This window comes from Gracilinanus agilis, chromosome 1 (genome assembly GCF_016433145.1).
Source record: "Gracilinanus agilis isolate LMUSP501 chromosome 1, AgileGrace, whole genome shotgun sequence".
In the NCBI taxonomy this organism is placed as follows: domain Eukaryota; kingdom Metazoa; phylum Chordata; class Mammalia; order Didelphimorphia; family Didelphidae; genus Gracilinanus; species Gracilinanus agilis.
In genome coordinates, this window is record NC_058130.1 from 543536880 (window position 1) to 543557915 (window position 21036).

The 21036-nt window shown below is 35.1% G+C and overlaps 1 protein-coding gene across 1 annotated transcript in view; it reads right to left on the reverse strand.

The window, feature by feature from the left end:
• Positions 1-21036, reverse strand: part of GREB1L (GREB1 like retinoic acid receptor coactivator) — a 339947-nt gene that overhangs the window by 80462 nt on the left and 238449 nt on the right. The window contains exons 10-12 of the mRNA XM_044683023.1: positions 9322-9450; positions 1126-1242; positions 736-855 (exon numbers count right to left, since the gene is read on the reverse strand). Of these exons, the coding sequence (XP_044538958.1) occupies positions 736-855; positions 1126-1242; positions 9322-9450 (366 nt within the window). The remainder of the gene's footprint in view (positions 1-735; positions 856-1125; positions 1243-9321; positions 9451-21036) is intronic.

The window sequence follows — 21036 nt, forward strand, 5'->3', positions numbered from 1 at the left end:
CATGTGTATAATTGGTATCATATTGCTAATCTTCTTAAGGATCAGGGGAGAGTGAGGAAAAAGAGAATTTGGAGCTCAAATAAAAAAACGTTAACAAATTTTACATGCAATTGGAAAATATTTAATATAACAAAAATATGTTAAAATTTTTTTAAATTGCTAGACTTGAAGTCAGTAACATCTGATGAAAGACAGGAGAGAGAGGGAGAAAGGGAAAAGAGAGAGAGAGAGAGAGAGAGAGAGAGAGAGAGAGAGAGAGAGAGAGAGAAGAAAAATATGTAAAACTTATATGTATGAGATTTGCTCATGTAATAGGCTAGGTTGGTAAAGACATAATTGGGCATTTTTTAACTTATTATTTTTTCTTTTGTTTAAAAAATTCTTACCTTCTATCTTAAAATCAACTGTGTATTGGTTCCAAGGCAAAAGAGTAGTAAGAGCTAGGCAACTGAGGTTAAATGACTTGCCTAGAGTCACACAGCTAAGAAGTATCTGAGACTAGATTTAAACCCATGACCTCCCATTTCAAGCTCTGACTCTCAATCCACTGAGCTACCTACCTGCCTCTCCCTCATTATTTTTAACAACCAAACATCATAAAATGAATAGCATCACACATATATGGATTCTGAATCTTATCAGAAAATAAATCCTGAATCTATTGATACAGAGAGAAGAAAAAGCAATGCCACCTGGTAGGATCTTTAAAATCAGTTTCCTATGAAATAGTCTTACCAGTTCTTGCAAGAGGTCGGACTGTAGGAACAGGAACAACTAAGGCAGGTGGAGGGACAGGTGACCCAGGATACCATCCCCGGTGCCGTTTCTTTGGTGGTCCTGAACTGGACATGGATGCTGCGGATGGAAGAAAAGAAAGTCAACGTTCTATAACAGAAGTCTCAGTGGTTTTAGAAATCAACACTGGTCACCCATCATTCTCAGATGAGTGAGCTCAGCAGTTATGGCAGGCTGAATTAAACATGTGTCTTGGAATGTGGCTTTCATTTAAACGTTCTAAGAGGTAAGAAGTGCCATACGGAGGTGAGGTATCGTCATTATTGGCATCGTTGGGTCACCAGAAACTAAGCTACATCATTGCCAGTCTCTAATCCGGGCTGTATGTACCTTGGTCTCCTGCAGCAAAGCCAGGTCTGGGTGACACAGAATGAGGCACTGGGCGAGTGGGGATGGAGCTGGATGGATTTGTTCTCCCTCCATTACTACTGTTCCCATTAGCAGCATCTACAGCACACCAGGACGAGAAGAGAAGCTTGTCACCACAATGTACACAGTAGTTAAGTGATCCAGAGAGACTGGAATCAGGTGGCAAATAACAGTTTGAAGGAGTCAAGGTTGACGTGACATGAGGTAGCCAAGATAACTTAAACCAAATACCATAGTTGCTAGAAAATAAAATTAGTTTTTAAGCTAGAAAGAAAAAAAGGAGGAAAAATTTAAATAAAACACAGTACATTGGTTGTCCATTTCTATTCTACAGAGTCAGAAAAGACAGATAGCAAGAACTCTGAGGATGTTCAGGATAGGGATTGGAGTCCCTTGTGGATAATAGAAAGTAAAATCCTTCTGGGCAAACAAACAAAAAACAAAACAACAACAAAAAACCAAGCTGTTCTATAAAGGTAACTAGGCCAATGGATAAAGGGTTGACCTTGGGAATCAGAAAGAAGTGAATTCAAATTCTTTTTTTTTATTCCTTTTTTTTTCTTAAATTTTAATTTTATAGGCAATGGGGGTCAAGTGACTTGCCCAGGGTCACACAGCTGGGTAGTGTCTGAGGTCATATTTGAACCTAGGATCTCCTGTCTCTAGGCCTGGCTCTCAATCCACTGAGCTACCCAGTTGCCCCCTGAATTCAAATTCTGTCTCATCCACTTACTAGTTTTGCAATTCTGGGCAAATCACTTAACCTGTTTGGCTCAGTTTCCTCATCTGTAAAAATGGGGTAGTAAGACCATCTCCTCAGGATTGTTATAAGGATCAGATGAGATAATATCTATAAAGTGCTACATAATGTTAGTTGTTATTGCTGCTACTCTTGCTACTTCTACCATGATGATGTCTATCACCACCATCACTACTACTATTGTGATTATTTAAAATTTCAGTGCCTTCCTGCTTATATTCTAATCATAAGGTATCCATTAGGAGGTGCTAAACCAGGGTACAAAAGTACAAACAGGTTTGTGTCAATTAGCACAATGGTCCATCCTCAAGTGGACCAGACGTGAGAAGGCTGATGTGCCACTGTTGCTTATCACTTCCCACCCTTTAAGTTCTTTCAGAGAAAGTGCTAAATTTTAGGTAACAAATGCCCAACTGCCTAATTGCATGGTCAAACCTGGTTGTAACCAATCATTGTCTGCCGTAGTGTGGGCTCTCATAGATTGTGGTAATGGTATTAATAACCTCTTATAGTAGAAGATGGTGCATAATGGAAGAATTTGCCTCATAATATAGGAATGATGGGCTTTTTACAAAAGATAAGAATATACTTAAAAGGCCTGGCAAGAATATGTTTGCCTGGAGTTTTGAACCTTTTAAAGCTAAAAAAGTAAAAGCTGTTTTTAAATTGGAAAGGGGGAAAAAAAAAGAAAGAAAAAATTGCCTAGGTTATCCACCAAGAATCTTCTCTTCTCTCCTCAGGTCTCCCATATCACTCCTTCCCCAAGAGTCTCATATGGGGATCTTGCCCTGTGAGGAGCTCCTTCTTTGACATTTCACATCATCTCCTGACATCTCCTCTTTTGCTCTCCTCTCTGATGTAAAGGTATGGGCTTTTGTCTTATCAAGGCTAACTTCTCTCTCTATGCCTATTCCCTTCCCATTTTATCTAGAATTTTCCTTTCACAATCATCTCCTCCCCACTCTTTACCTTCAGTCTCTCCATATTTCCTGGTTCATTCCCTGTTGCCTACAAACATACCTTATCCATTAAAAAACCCCAAACAACTCTGTAGATATTACCAAACTTTAAAGCTACCATCCTCCTCCTTTCTAATCCAAAATACCTTTAAAATAAACTGTCCATATTGAAGATCTCCATTTCCTTTCTTATCACTCTCTTTTCAATTCTTTACAATTTGGCTTCTGCCCTACTCACTCAATTGAAAGTGTTCTTTCCAAAGTTATTAACCATCTTTTCATTGCCAGACCCAATGGCCTTTTATCATTCCTCATCCTCCTGAGCCTTTTGTAGCATCTGACACTGTCATGTACTCTACTTGGATGCTTGCTTTCCTCTAGGTTTTTCTAATACTGTTCTCCTTAGTTTCCTTTGTATTTCTATCCCATCTCTTAATTATGGGATGCTCTTTCTGGGGCCTTATTTTTTTCTTCTCTGTCTCTTTCTGTGTCTGTGTCTCTGCTACTTCTTCTTCTTTCAGTGGCCTCACCAGTTTCAATTATAATTCAATTCAAACATAATTCAATTTCAATTATAATTCAATTCAAATATAATTCAATTATAATCTCTACATTGATGGCACTTGGATTTATGCATATAGCCTCAGTCTCTCTTCAGTTCTCCAGATATCAACAATTTTCTATTGGTACACTTCAAATTCTATTTTTTCTAGACATCCTAAAATCAAGGTGTGCAAAAGAGAACTCACTATCTTTTTCCCCAAAACCAACCCCTTTTCCAAACTTTTCTATTTCTCTCAAAGGTACTACCATTCTTCTAGTTCTTATTCCTCATTCTCCTTCACCCCATATAGCCATGTATCGAAGCAAGTGCTGATGTGATAATTTTTATTACCACAATTTCTTTCTCAATGACCCCTTCTCTTCAGGGGCATAGTAACATTCCCTAGTTCATGCCCTCATGGATTTTTGTATTACCCTTTCAATTGTTCTCTTTGTCTCAGGTATCTCCCTACCCTAATTCATCTTTAACACAACTGTCAAAATAGGTTCCTATCAGCCCAAGTCTGACTGTAGTAAGGAGTATGGAACAGTGAAAAGAACAATGGCTCTGGAGTTAATAGACCTAGGGTCGAGTCTTATCTCTGACATTGTGTTGCCTTGGATGAATCATTTAAACTCACTAAGTCTTAATTTTTTCCACTGTAAAATGAAAGGAATGGAATAGATGACTTCTGATATCCCTTCCAGCTACGAATCTGTGAATAAATTTCCTATTCAATAAACTCCAGTGGTTTCCTACTACCTCTAGAATCAAATACAAATTCTTGTTATATTTAGAATATTTTACAACCTGATCCTTCCTATTTGACTTTTTATATTATTATGCATTGTTTCCCTTCACATATACTCTACAGTCCAGCCAAACTGGTCATCTCACTATTCCCTATCTATGGTTCTCTCTTCTTATCCCTCCATCTTCATGTCTAGAATGAACTTCTTCCTTACTTCTACCTCTGATAATTCCTAGTTTCCTTCAAGACCCAGGTCAAACACTACCTTCTACATGAAACTCTTCTTGATCCCTTCAGCAACTAGTGCCGTTCCTCCCAAATCTTCTCATATTAATTTTGTATATGTTTGTATAAATACATGCTGTCTTCCTTCTCTAAATTGTAAGCTCTTCAAGGGCAGAGTATATTTCCTGTCTGTCCTTCAATCCCCATCACTTAGCAATGTATCAGGTACATACAAGGGGCCAAATATAAATGCTTGTTGATTGAATGAAGTTCAATATGATGGAGCAGAAATATAAAGTAGGAAGAATATCAGTAGAGATACCCAAAAGTCTATAGGACCCAAAAGCAAGAAAGAAGACTGCAGCAAAATGCATGTCTCAAAATGTCTGCACACTTCCAAACTGTGTGACCTTCAACATGTCACATAATCCCAACTGCCTAGCCCTAACTGTTCTTTTTGCTTAGAATCAATAATATTGAAGGTAAGAGTATTTAACAATGTCTACACACAAATGCACAAAATATGCATTTTTTAAGAAAGTGATGAACTAGAAGATCTTAATACAAGAAGGCAAAATTGAATTATAACCATCCCAGAGATTTGGCAAAATGGAACTCATCACTAGAATATGGGTCTGAGATATACTTTATTCAAAAAGAAGATGATAGGTAAAAGGTAGAGTGGGAATTAGCTACACTACAAAAGTGAAATTTACGTGTGAAAATCAAGAAACCAGAAGAAGAAAGCATAGTAGAGAATATTTGGATGAAAAATCAGTGGAGTCATAAACATAAGCATTTTCACTGAAATATTCTTTGCAATGCTTCTCCTTAGAGAGAAGTAACCACTCTACTTTGGAATTTATGGGAGAAGAGAAGAAAGCCTGGCATAATTTATTTTTTCCCAGACTACATGTTAATAAAATTTTTAATAATTGTTTTTTGACATTTTGTAATACATATTCTCTCCCTCCCTCTCACCCCTTCCCCATCCTCAAGATGGCAGGTAATATGACATAGATTTATACATGTGTTATCATATAATATGTATTTCCATGGTTATCATGTTGTGAAAGAAGACACATATCACTTACACTAAAGAAAAACTCATGGAAGAAGTAAAGTGAAGAATGGCATCTTCAAAGCCTGGTATAATTTATAAGCATTCTGGGTTTGCAGAGAAGAGATCTTAAAGAGTATAGAGAAAGGAATACATTACCTAAAATTCTAAAATTGTGGTCCTTAGCTTTCCATGATAGGCTGAGTTCATTTTGAGACTTAATGCTCCTGATTCTTAGAAAACTGTGCCATGCTTTTGACTTAATTTTCAGTCCAGTCAGCCCTGGAAGAATGGTAAACTCTCAAAAACACAATTCTAAAGACATAGAGAGGACCAATTCCCATGAGGAATAAAAGAAGCAGTTGCCTAAATAGACAGATGTGGATGCACAGGGAACTAACCACTTAGTTTTTAAAACATGTCTAGAAAGAAGATGGAAGCAAGGGAGTCTCAGAAAATGAATATAAAAGTTTAGCGCATTTTTCAAAGAATCATATCAGGAGCATTAAACCTCAAAATGAAGTAAGCCTGCCATTGAAAAATAATGATCACAAAAATTTTTTTTGTGTGTTTTTCAAAGAAGGGAAAAAGAGTCATTATGTGTGGGGATATAGGATGAAGAAAAGTAGCAGTGAGAAGGCAGTGATACAAAATGATTACTTTATTAATACCTAAGATAACTAAAAGAAGAGAAAGAGAGTATGTATTTGTTTTTGATGTATGTGACTGCTCAACCACTATTTTTAAATATAAAAAGAAGATAAAAGATTAAAAGAATGTGTGCTGCAAAGCTGAAATGTTGTCATTATTTAAAAATGGAAATGACAAACTATAGGTCGGAGAGTTTGCAATTGGTGCCTGTCAAAATTCTAGAATTTATGGTTATTATATGCTTATGGGTAATTGGTAATGATGAAGTCATTATAGTTTTATTAAGAATAGCTTATGACTCCTTATGAAAAATTCTATCCACCTCCACAGAAAGAACTGATGGAGGCTGAAGGAAGATTGAAGTACAGTATTTTTCACCTTATTTTTCTCTTGTTTTTTCTTGAGGGAGAGGTAGAGGGAACATGCATCTTCTTCTATAACATGACTAATATGGAATTATGTTTTGAATGATTGCACATAAATAGCCTATATCAAATTCCTTACCACCTCAGGGAGGGAGGATAGAAAAAGAGAATGTGGAACTCACAAGTTTAAAAAATGAATATAATATTAAAAATTCTTCTTACATGTAATTGAAAACTTATGCCAAACTAACCGCATTTCCTTTTTTGACAGGATTACCAAATTGGTGAATCAAAGGAGTATTATTGATATGGGTTATCAGAATTTTAAAAAATATCCCACAAAGTCATTCACATTATTATTTAGGAAAAGAAAGACATGGGCTACATGATTATATAATTATTTGAAGTAGAAAATATCTGAAAGATCTGATTCAAAGAGTGATTCAATGTCAACTTGGAATTAAGTGTCCAGTTGAGCTCCCCAGACATCTTCACTTGCTTTTATAACATTTAACATTTTTAACCATAATTTGGATAAAGGTATAGATGGTATGTGCAAATGACAGAAAGCATGGTATAACAGTTAATAATCTGAATGGAAGAGTCAGGATCCAAAAAGACCCTGACAATCTAGAAAAATGAGCTAATCTAATTAGACAAATTTTGATGACAATAAACGTAGTCTTACATAACTTAGTAACTTCACGGTTACAAAATAGAGAAAGTGAATCTAGCTAGCAGTTTGTTTGGAAAAGATCTGGGGGTTTTGTGGGCTCCAAACTCAAAAAGAATCAAGAATATAATATGGTACCCAATAAAATTAAGACTACATGAAGTCAAGCATAGTCCAAGACAAGGAGGTGACTGTCTCTATATTTTGCCATGATCATGGAAAATTTTGTTGAATTCTCAATGCCTCTTTTTAGGGAGGGTAAGATAAGATGGGTGGAATCCAGACTAGGGTAGCCAGGATGATGAAAGGCATTGAGATCATGCTGCAAGAAGATGATGGAAAGAGCTAGTGATGAAAAGGCTTAAGAGATTACTTAAGAGGCTCATGACAATTATCTTCAAGTATTTGAAAAGTGGTCATGTGGAAGTGGTGTCAGACTTATTTTGCTTAGGTCCAAATGGCAGAACTAGGAGCACTGAGTAGCCTTAGCAAAGTGAAGATTTGGGCTTGATGTGATAAGATAAAAAAAATTCTAACAATTAGAGATGTGCCAATCTGGACTAGGCTATTTTGGTCTTGGAGCCGAAAGGGAATAACCTTCATTTCATGTGCTGTGTCTGGTGTTCTTTTTTCAAGGAAGTGTTCATTTAGATGGTTTCTGAGATCTCTTAAGAAATTTTGCATGATTCTCTTAGGTCCCGTTATGGGAAATAATTTTGGGGTGATTTGATTGTCATGGAACTAAACAAGTAAATTAATTTAGGTAAGATTGTCATGTTATTATTATATTGGTCCGGGCTATCCATGGGCAATTACTATTTTTCCAATTGTTTAGATCTGACTTTATTTATGTGAAAAATGTTTTATAAACTGTTCATATTGCCGCTGGGTTTGTTTTGGTTACTATACTCTTAGGTATTTTATATTATCTACCACTGTTTTTAATGGAATTTCCTTTTCTATCTCTTGCTATTTAACTTTGTTGGTGATAAATAGAAATACTAGTGATTTTTCTGGGTTTTCTTTTAGGTTCCAAGGCTTGTCCCCTTTCAGTTCTGCAGATAAATGTTATTTCAGATCACAAGAAGGTAGTTTTCCAGGTACAGGCATATTCCTTTATCGTACCAAATTAAGGAAACAGAGTATACAGAAAAATTAAAGGAAATCTTTCCCTTCATGGAAGTTAGAGTTTGTAAGAGACATAATTATAATATGATAATTAATAGCTAGCACATACATATATATATATATACATATATATATACTGCTTAAAGGTTTGCAAAGAGCTAAACATATATTATTTCATTTAATCTTCACAACAACCCTGGAATATAGGTGCTATTATTGTTCACACTTTACAAGTGAAGAAACTGAGGCCAAGAGAGGTTAAGTGACTTTCCCAGAGTTACACAGATGCTAAATAATTGAGGGAGGATTTGAATTTAAGTTCCCTTAACCCCAAGTCAAATGCTTTATCTATTGTGCCACATATAGTTGCCCAAGTGACAAATCACTTTGCTTACAAAGAATAAACTTTGTACATTACTTTATAAAGCATTAAGTAACTTGCCCCAACTTGCTCCAAATTTAATAAATTAAGACTTGTTAGTCTTCTTATACATTTCTGAACAAAGATCCAAAGGGCTGCATAATATGACTTAGGGGAATATTAAGTAGTCTTAAATCCTGGAGACTTGAGAGCTGTCCTCAAATTTTATCAAGATAGTGTGACCTTATCCTAGAAGCTATGTCCTTCTAAAGCTTCATGAGATCTGAAGACTGGAATCACAAAGCTAAGAGAAGAGAGGTTCAAAGAGACAATCTGAACTCTATATCCATCCTTTATCAATCTCTAAAAATTAGTGAGAGAGGTACAAAAGGCGCAGGGTCTTTAATGTTCTGTTAAATGGACCATCAGAAGGCTCCCTGAGAACTCACTGACAGATGAGAAAATATCCCTTTGGCAGGTTAGAAGCTGCAGGAGTGAATTCTCTGGGTATAATGCAGAGGACATAAGACTACAGTCTCTCAAGCCTCACTTGCTCTCTTTTGTTTAGCCAAGAGATATACAACTTTTTACTCTTTTCAATTAGTCACAAAAAGTCCTACAATGAGCCTTTTCTAGATTACAGTTTTACAGGAGACTCGAAAGAGCAAGGAAAACATTACCTGAAGTGTACGTCTTCCCTACAATCTGCAAAGATAAAGCCAGAGGTTTCACCAGGTTCTTGTTCCTGGGCAGCTCCTGAGTTCCACTTAAATTAACAGCAGAATTAGCTGGACTGAGGACTGGTGAATCTTTAAAAAGAAAGAAGTTTTCTCACTAATAATATTTAAAATACAATTTAAAACAATACTTAACTCGCCAAAATAAATCAAACTAATAAAACCTAATAATGGCTAGGCTGTTGAGGGGAAAGTACATGCATGTATTTGCTGGTTCCAATGTAAATTATCATAGTCTTTTGGGGAAGTTATCAAACATATGCAAATAGATATGTAATAAAACTTGTCTTACTTTTGAGCCCACTATTGGGAATACAGCCTAAGGAATTAATTTTTTTAAAAAAGATCTACAAAGAGATACAAAGTTACTTAGACTGTACTATTATATATGCAGATGCATATACTTATGTATGCATAAATACAAATGTATATATGTATATATGCATTAATATAAATATGTACATAGCAAAAAAAACTGGAAATGACTGAAAGATCCAGGGGATGGGAAATGGAAAATATATCAACGTGATTGAAAAATATGTTGCCAAATAAGAACTATTAAGACTCTTAAGTAATAAAGCAAAGGAAGGAGAAATAAAGAAATATTTATATAGTACCTACTATGTGCCAGGCTCTGTGCTGGTGCTTTTATAAGTATTATCTCAACTGATCCTTAAAATAATCCTGCAAAGTATGTCCTGTTATTATCCCCATTTTATAGTTGGAGAAACTGAGACAAACAGATATTAATTAAGTGACCTGCCCAGGAGCATATAACTAATAAATATTTTAGGCCATATTGGAACTTAAGTGTTCCTGACTCTGGGCTCAGTTCTCTATTCAATGGCCCAATAGTGGCCACTTACAAAAAAGAGCCACATGAAATAATACAAAGTGAAAGTGAATTAGGCATACAGTATACATACTGAAGAGCAGCTAGGTGGTACAGTGGATGGAACACCAAGTCTGGAGTCAGGATGATCTGAGTTCATATCTAGCCTCAGATACTTACTAGCTGTGTGAATCTGAGCAAGACACTTAACCCCTATTTGCCTTAGTTCCTTATCTGTAAAATGGGGCCACATTGGAAAAGGAAATGGCAATCCACTCCAGTATCTTTGCAAAGAATATACAAGTCAGGGGGCAGCAAGATGGCTCAGTATATAGAGAGCCAGGTGGTCCTAGGTTCAAATATGGCCTCAGACACTTCCTAGCTTTGGGACCCTGGGCAAGTCACTTATCCCCAATTGTCCTTCTTATTGCTCTTTTGTCTTGGAATCAATATACTCAGTATCGATTCTAAGTTTGGAAGTAAGGATTTAAAAAAGAAAAAAGAAAACAAGTCAGACATAGCTGAATGACTGAACAATAACAAATACATTCTGAAGATAATATTTCAAATATATATACGTTTACCTTACCTACTACCTTTTTTTTCTTTATCCGCAAATGACTTTTAGTCCATCATGTTCTATATAAGACAATTGTACTTGGGAAACCAAATACATGTTATACCTTGGTCTCAGGCATCTGAATTCCTATTTTTTTCTTAAAGCTTTCTTTATTAATCATGAATAGGCAAAAAAAGGTCTTAGAAAAATGCTTATATTAGGAATCTGAATATTATATATTCAGTTGTTTAAATGGCCAATTGCCAAATTGGATGACTTCAACCTTCTTGCTATAGATAGTACAGGAATTAAAAGACACACACACACACACACACACACACACAGAAAAAATGTTGGAATAAAGATAGGAACCTGCCTGAGTTCTTCCAAATTCCGCTCCCAACAATCTTATAATAACATTTCAAGACAAATTCTAGAGAAATAGGCTAGAAAAATGGGAAAACAATAATGACCACATAAAGTTACTACGGTGACAAGTAAGATCAAACCACAAATTCAGAAGACAACAACAAAGCCAAAAAAGCCATAGCCAAAGCCTCAAAGAAAAATGAAAATTGGTCTCAGGCCTAAAAAGAATCCCTACAGGGTCTCAAAAATGATTTTAGAAGTCCAATAAGTGGGCAACAAGTTCAATCAATGGATAGTGCACCAGGCCTAGAGTTAGAAAGACCTTATTTCAAATCCAGTCTCAAACACTTTCTAGCTGTTTGACCCTGGGTAAGTCTCTTAACCTTATTTGTCTCAATTTCTTCACCTGTAAAATGTGTTGGAGAAGGAAATGACAAACCATTCTATTTTATTTGCCATGACTGAACAACAACTTGAAAAAATGATTTAAAAAGAGAGGTAAAGGAAAAATTGGGAAAAGAAATGAGAATGATATAAGAAAATCACACACAAAAAAGGTCAATAGCTTGATAAAGGAGGCATAAAAAAATACTGAAAAAAGTAACACCTTAAAAACAGAATAGGCCAAATGGTAAAATGGCACAAAATTCCACTGATGAGAATTCCTTAAAAAGCAGAATTGGTCAAATGGGAAAAGATATGCAAAAATTCACCAAAGAAAAGAACTTAAAAAGTAGAATTGGCTAGATTCAAAAGCTCCCTGAATAAAATGAAGCCTTAAAAATTAGACTTTTATAACTGGAAGCTAATGACTTTATGAGACATCAAGAAAAAATAAAACAAAACAAAAACATGAAAAATAGAAGAAAACATGAAATATTTCATTAGAAAAGCAACTAACTTGGAAAATAGTCTGAAGAGATAGTAAAATTATTGGATTAACTGGAAGCTCTAATCAAAAAGATAGTCTGGACATCATATTTCAATAAATAATCAAGGAAAACTACCCTGATATCCTAGAACCAAAGGGCATATTAGGACATATAGGACATATTAGAAATTTAGAAAGAATCTACAAATCACCTCCTGATTTGAAAGGACAAGGTTGAGAGACAACCCAAAATGAAAATCCACAGGAATGTTACAGTCAAATTTTCTAGGTCAAGGAGAAAATACTTCAGAAAGAAACAACAAGAGCCATAATCAGAATGACACAGGATTTAGCAGTTTCCACACTAAAGAACTGGAGGACTTTAAAAAGGATATTCCAGGAAGCAAAGGAACTAAGATTATAACCCCCCAAAAATTTACCTAGCAAAAATGAGTATAATTCTCCAGGGGAAAGAATATATATTTAATGAAATGGAGGACTTTCAAACATTTTGGGATCTCAGGAGGGATTGATGTCTTCTTTCATTTCTATTTTACCCTTCTTTCATTTCTAATTTACCCTTTAGATCTCCCAAATAATTTGTACATTTTATGATTATTTTAAACAGAAATTCTCTTCCTCTTCCTCCTGAATTTAATTGGTATTAAACAAAAATGTTGATGTTGATAATTTCATATTTTATTTTTTCATATTTTATATCCTATGGCTTTGCTAAACTTGTTTCAATTGAGTTTAGTTGACTCTAGGGTTTTCTATCATTTCCAAAAAACAATAATTATTTTTTCTTCTCTATGCTTACTCCCTCAATTTATTTTTCTTTTCCTATTGTTATAACTAGCAATTCTAGCAATGTATCAAACAGAAGAAATAATAATATGTTAAATGACAACAGGCATTCTCAATCTACTCCATTTTCATTGTATACCTTCATTATGTGTAATGTTGACTATTAGTTTTAGATATATTTATTTATCATGTTAAGCAAAATCCACTTATCTCAATATTTTCTTGTACTTCTAATAGAAATGGTAGTTATGTTTTGTCAAAAAGTCTTTCTGCAACTATGAATAAAATTATAGGATTTTTATTGTTCTTGTTATTAATATGGTCAATTTCATTTATAGTTTTTCTAATATCAAACCACTGCTAGTACAAATCCAACCTGGTCATACTATATTATCTTAATGATAGATTTGTTGTTTTAGCTTCTTTACTAATATTTTCAACAAAAATTTTGCATCCTTGTTTATTAAGGATATTGTTGTACTTTTTTTCTGGTTTCAGTATCAAGATCATATTTGTGTCATGTAAGGAACTTGACAAGATCCCTTCTTTTGCTATTTTTGCAAACTGTGTAATACTGAAATTAATTGTTCTTTATTTGATAGAATTTACTCATGAATCCATCTGATACTGAGGTTTCTTGTTTGGGAATTCATTTTTTGTTCAATTTATTTTTGTGGAAGATTGAGTTATTTCAATTCTCTATATCTGTTAGTGTATTTTATATTTTTTAAAATATTCACCAATTTTACTTACATTAGGTTTATTTTCATAAAGATGGGCAAAACCAGATTCTAATAATATCCTTTATTTCTTCATTTGTGAATTTTTTCATTTTATTTTTTTATCTTGGCAACTTGGTTTTCTTCTTGCTTTGTAATTAAAAAATCCCTAGACTTTTTTTTTTTGTTTTAAGTTTTGTTAATCTATTACTTCTGTGATTTTTAGGACTTACTTTTATTCTGCTATTTAAATAAGGCTTTAAAATTTGGGGGGAGTTTTTTAGTTGCATGCCCAATTCAAGACAGTTCACTTAATTTTTTTTTTAACTCTTACTTTCAATCTTAGAATTAACACTATGTATTGGTTCTAAGGCAGAAGAGCAGTAAGGGTAGGCAATGGGGGTTAAGTGCCATGCCCAGGGTCACACAGCTGGGAATTGTCTGAGATCAAATTTGAATCCAGGACCAACTTCTCTAGGCCTGGCTCTCAATCCACGGAGCTACCTAGCTTCCTTGACAGTTCAGTTTTTTTTTTTTTTTTTTAATTTTAAACCCTTAACTTCTGTGTATTGACTTATAGGTGGAAGATTGGTAAGGGTAGGCAATGGGGGTCAAGTGACTTGCCCAGGGTCACACAGCTGGGAAGTGTCTGAGGCCGGATTTGAACCTAGGACCTCTCTAGGCTTGGCTCTCAATCCACTGAGCTACCCAGCTGCCCCTTGACAGTTCACTTTTGAAACAGCACTCATTCCTTGTCTAAGACAGGCCAAATGGAGATAAAGACTGCTTTGCCTTTGGAATTTTTCTACTTTGATGCAGCAGTACAACTTGTCCATCTAGCACAGGAAATGAGCCAATGGATATTGAAGGTCCCCTAAGTGACCTACTAGTCCATAGAAAATATATTAAAGTTCTTTGAAGTTTATTGAGAAAAGTTCAATAAAAGAATAGTTTTGTTGCTAATACTATATATCAGAAATAAGTTTTGAAATTTTTTTTATGCCTAAAATATTTAGCTACTTCTTTCCAGGAAATCTGAGGGGCTTTTGTAGTGCCACATTTTTTTTTGCACTGCAGACAATAAGGCATTATTAAATGATCTTCTAATGGCTTATGGAGTACTCTTCACACTACAGCTGTTTCCCTCCTCCATACTTCACAGTGGGAACGTTGGATGGGAGGGCAAATGAAGAAGTGGTTACAGGAACTGACAAGATGCTGCTGTGGTGGAGAAGTAGGAGGCTCAAACCCAAGCTCAGAGAAAGAGGATGATGCTGGTGTCAACATGACTCCTTCCTAGGACTGACTGCCAAGACCTCTCACCCTACACTACACTGGGCTGGCTGAATCCAAAAATGATCAGAAGGGCCAGCCAGCAATTAGAGTTGAGACTGGAGAGAGTGCCAATCTTCATGAGATTCAGTTCTCACCACATCCTAAAATTCTACACTATAGGATGAACTGAAATAATTAGTGCAGTTTCTTTTTTTTCACCTAATGACTGGTCTTGCCAGGTAAAAAAACTGAATTTCCTGAAGAACCTGTTGTTTGCTCTCTTTTGTTCCCTCTAAGAAAATGTAACCACAGGGAACGAAATACTCACATTTTGCATTTTCTAGAACTCCTAGGTTTGGATTGAGCCTTTAGGAGGCAACATTCAGAATGAAGGAGAATGACAGCTTGTTTGTAGATGTTTATTTTTTATTATTGTTGTTCATTGTGTTCAAGTAATTTGTTGTTGTTCAGTTGTGTCCAACTCTTTTTTACCCTACTGGGGTTTTCTTGGCAAAGATGGTGGAATAGTTTGCCCTTTCCTTCTCCAGTTCATTTTACAGATAAAGAAACAGAGGCAAACAGGGTAAAGTGACTTGCCCAGAGTCATACAACTAGGAAGTGTCTGAGGCCAGATTTGAACTCAGGTCTTCCTGATTTCAGGCCCTGCACTCTATCCAAGAGGTTGCCTAGCTAACCTGTTCTAATTAATATGTATTTTAAATGTGTTTATCAATTCTATGATAAAAGTAGAATCAACTGTATGCAGTAACCAAGTATGGTTGTCTGCTTTTATGGTGGACAATTATTTCAAGATCACATACCTAGAATTAACTGTAATATAGTTAGTTTTGAGAGGTTTGGTTTTATATGTAGGTGAGGTATTGAGATCTGACTTAGTTAAAGTCCACCATCCCCAAAAACCCTTAAAATTTTTTTAAAGATTAAAAAAAACAAATCTTTTTTTCCCTGTTATTAACTAACAACTCTAAGACAGAAGGTAAAGGGCTAGGGAAATGGATTTAAATAACTTTCCCAGGGTCACACAGATAGGAAGTATTTGAGGTCATATTTGAACCCAGGTCCCCTCTACTTCAGTTCTGGCACTCTATCCACTATGCCACTTAGCTGTACCACCCATCATCCTCTGACATCATCAGAAATATCCTTTTAGAGACTGAAAGATGAAGCTGGGGGAAATGATACATAGAGAACCACAGTAAACACAGCCTTTATTCATCACTTCTGCCCAATGAGACATGGGCATGCTACCAAGGTAAAGGTGAGGACTTCCTAGAAAGCAGATCTTCAGAATGAAATCAGAATCAGAGATTGGCTGTCAATGCCAACTGGTGGCTAAATTTGAGAGAGTTCATTTATCTACCTATGTAAGCATTTAACATAACCAGGGACTAATTTTAAGCTTTTCTGAAAGAATAGAATCTAATAATCATAGACACAGATTTTCCTAACAGTAGGATAGTCTCATTCATCCCACTAGAATTTGCATCCCATATGTGAAAGATTTGTGACTTTTCTGATGGAGCAACAACATGAAGATGGCAAGCCCTTCTATACCTTCTAGTCACAAAGAGCTGACCAAAACTCAGGCAAAAGATAAGTTACTTGCCTATGGCCATAATTAATAAAGAGAAGAGGGTCTTTTCTACAAAAGAACTTAGATCTTTTCTACAATCTCTATAATCTTCCTGGGTATGGCTAGAACTAAATAAAAATGTAATTGGGAAATATTTAACAAAATAAATGAAAAAACAATAGAACATAGATTTGTTTCCTAAGTCAATATGCAGCCCACAGAGATTCTTTCAAATGGTTTAGTGGCCCCATTTCTATTTGAGCTTGATATCACTACACTATATCAAGCTCCCTCCCTCTCTCTTTACAAAGCTTGCCAATGAGTTTGGTACAACACTTCATGAAAGTTGGCTCTAGAAATTTAATTGCTGTTTTTCAGGCTACAAGGAAACATCTTAAAAACCTGTTTTGCTAGTGTATCTAATGAGTTAATATAGTATCTATATTTCTCTAGTTAACTGACCAAATGTGGTCAATAAAAAAATTCAAGTTGTAGAAGTTTATGAAATGAGCTCACATTTAATGTAAAACTCATCAATTTACATACCCACACATAAAACATTATGGAAAAAGAGGGGGTAAAGATGATTTTGATTGCCTTTGATCAACAAAATCATATAAGTATTTACACATTAGTACCAAGTGGAGAGGGAGATGTTCAACCTGTGGTAGCAGGGAGCTGTCCAACAGAATTTAATTTAGGGGAAGCTATCAAGGGAAGCCTTGAAGTCTTATTCCTAAATATAAAAGCACAGAAACATCTTCCTGGATTCCGAATTTTACCAGCAATTTGGGACTTTGTAAAACTTTAATTTCTAGATTTTTTTTCTGACTTCATCCTAGGCTAACTGCACACATCTGATGATGGTACAAATTATAATACCAGGATAAAGGACAAATCAATTTAAAGTGACTTAGCATTGCTATATAACAATGTCACTGGCTTCCATGAGACTTCAGAGGGGAAACTGGAAAATAATGAATGTGAATAATGATAATAATCTTTACTTCATTTACTGCCATTTTCATTTAATTCAGTCTGAGGCATAGTTCAATCTTGATATTTAATATTACTTCAAGCTATACATGACAAAGGCAGAATTTCTTATCTTTTCAATCTCACTTTCTGTATCGCCCAATTTTCCAATTTCTCTTAATGATACAGTCCACTATATCACTATATGTTTTATATTGATGTGTGTCACACACACACACACCCCAATATAACAGTTCTGGCCCCTAAGTAGAGAACTTTGACATCCTTTTCAATCTTTCCAAATGTACCTTTTTCCTTTCGGTTCTCAATTCTAAAGTTATTCTAACATCCACTTTTATCTGAGCTATCATTTACTACTTTTATCACTGAACTATTACAGCCTATTTCACTTTTTTCTAGATTCTCTTTCCTTCAATTATTTATAAATGAAACTGTCCTAATGCTCTAGGTTCAGAGAATTTTGGAGTCTCAGAGTTACAAGGGATCTCAAAGGTTATCAAATTAAATTATGCTTAAATTAGATTTTTTTTGGGGGGGGTTCCAGAATTGTGATTTCATTTTCATAGAGCCTTGTGAGGAAACCCTCTAACAATAAAGACTGGAAACTATTTTATAAGAAAGTTGCCTGGAGCATTGAGAATTTAAGTGACTTGCACAGGTACAGTTACAAAGCCAACCTGTGGCAGATGTGGAGTTTGAACCCAGTTCTTTACAATTCTCAGCCCTCCATTCATTGTGCAACAGTGCTTCAAAATGGGGATACCCGCAACAATATTCTTATCCAATGGTCATCTGGCTCATACCTAAATATTCATTTTGCATCATCATTCTATAGTAAAGTCTTTTAGCTAAGATCACAAGGAAATGAGTCATTCTGTATAAAGGAATTTTCCAGTTAGCTAAGAATCTAATCCTATACTCTAATTATTACACATAAATATATAACATATGCATTTACATATACATCCAAATGTATACATATACTGGTCATTTATGCTTTACACTGGATAAGTTCATGTGTGCATTCACACACACACACACAGTCCTGGGGTTCCCTCTGCCTAGGATGATGAGAATTCACATTTCTCCAGCGCTTTTAAGCATTAGAAAACATTGTGAAATAACTTAATGTAAGAATTATCATTTCCATTTTATAGATGAGGGAACAAGTTAAGAGACTTGTCTATCCAGGATTATAAAGCTAGACCTAATAAACCACCCCAATCCTACTGGCACATATTGAATATTATCTTTTGGTCAGTTAAAACTCCTATGCTCTTTTCTCAAGTTGATCTGGTATTAGAAGACTGCTAGGTTTAAAATACATTGTCGGATCTTATATCGTTTCAGGGCAAAGAATATTCCTGGAACAAATGGAATCAGGGACATTTGGGGCAAAATTGAGAAAATAAAATAATTTATTGCACTACATTTTTTTCATGTAATATTTTAGTTAATAATTTCTTATTGATTATTTTGAAAGACATTATATTACTAACATGGAAAAGGCTCTCATGGGATCTCTATTCATGTAACAAGGCATAAAGAGGGTATACAGAACACAATTTGAGGAACATTTTCCTGTTGTTTAAAGTTAACCACTTTTAAATCATCTCCTATTGCGTTTGTACAGCTGATTTTTTAAATCTTTAGTTATTCACCTCCTCATTACCTTGTAGATGTGGCCCAGGGGTGTCTGCCAGCAGAAAATAAGCCCTGGCATAACATAAGAGGAGGGGAAGGTCTCAAAGATAATCTCAGCAATGCAACCAATGTTTACTATTGAAGGGCAAGTCTACATTCAGAAAAGATTATCTCTAGGTCATCTAGATAGTGATTGTAAATTTTTGGCTATAGCCATCTCCCAATCAAATAAGGAATAGAAGTGTCACACCTGCATCAGTGGAGGGAGCATCCACAACAGTGACACCTATCAGATCGGCTAAATGATAAAAGGGCAAAATGGCAAATATTGGAGATGTGGAAAAATGGGGACACTGGTATTCTTTTCTTGGTGCAACTGTGAACTGATCCAATCATTCTGGAGAGCAATCTGGAATTATGCCCAATAGGATAAAAGAGATATAAAACAAAAAGAGATATCTATATCTTCTGAGCCAGCAATAGAACTATTATGTTTATTTCCTAAGGTGATCAGGGAAAAAGCTAAAAAAATCCTGTATGTTCTAAAATACTTATGGCAGCTCTCTTTGTGGTAGCAAAGGACTAGAAATTGAAGGGACGCTCATCAATTGGGAAATATTACTAAGCTATAAGAAATGACAAGCAAGCTAATTTAAAAAAAAACATGGAAAGACCTATATGAAATTATAGAGTGAAATAAACAGATCCAAGAGAACATTATACACAGCAACAAAAATATTGTTTGAAGAATGACTGGTGTATGCCCATCTTCAGAGAAAGAACTGATAAACAGAAATAAGCAAGACAGAATTTTATATGTACATATATCTTTTTGTCAAATGATGCCTTCTCTAGTGGTAGAAAAGAAGAAAGGGAAGGAATTATCTGAGATTTTTTTTAAACCTTTGCCTTCTCTCTTGGAACCAATACACAGAACAATACCATGTATTGGTTCCAAGGCAGAAGAGTGATAAAGAATAGGCAATGAGGTTAAGGGGCTTGCCCAGGGTCACATAGCTAGGAAGTATCTGAAGCTACATATGAATCCAGGACCTCTCATCTGCAAGTTTGGGTCTTAATCCACTGACTATCTGTAAATTCTTTCAATAATTAGCCTGGGCCTGGAGACACAAATATTGTATGTTAGAAGTTGCTAGGTACTCTTACAAGTTTCTTATGTGTCTCAAGCTTCAAGTCCTCCTTCCCTATCTTTATTCTATTCTTTCCAGTTTGAAGATCATTCCTCTTCAAAACAGAAGGGATTGTATGATAATTAACTATGAAAACTTGGCTACTCTCAGCAATGCAATGCAATGATCTGGGACAATTCTGAAAGACTTAGGATGGGGAATGCTATCCACCTCCAGAGAAAGAGCTGTTGAGAGTCAGTTAAAAGCATACTATCTTTTATATTAGATTATTTACAGTTTTATTTTTGAGTTTAGGTTTTGTATGAATGTTTACACTCATGTAATAGGTCATTACAACAATGACCAATATGTAAGTGTATTTTGCATGATAATAAAAATTAAATTAAATTTTAAAATAGAAGGGACCTTTATGAAGGACTTAATAACTAATTGTTGGGTTGATATCTTTATCTCACATCTGGATATTTGGCAGCAACCCACTGGTTGGTTTTCCTGACTCATCTCTTCCCACTTTAGTTCATCCTCTAATCATTGGTCAAATTAATCTGTCTAAAGCACAGATTGGAATGTATCATCCTGTTATTTAATAAATCCCAGTGACTCTCCATCACTTCCAGGAACAAATATAAAATTCTCTGATCTCTTCTTACCTTTCTAGTCTCTTATATTTTGCTAACTTTTCAAATACTCTACAGTATAGTGACAAATGGCCTCTACACAAGAACATTTTATTTTCAATTTAGTATATGTGCTGTCAAAGTGAGCAAAACATTTTATCTTCAGACTCCAGGGCATTTTTACTGGCTGTCCCAAATGCCTGGAATGCTCTCCCTCCTGGTTT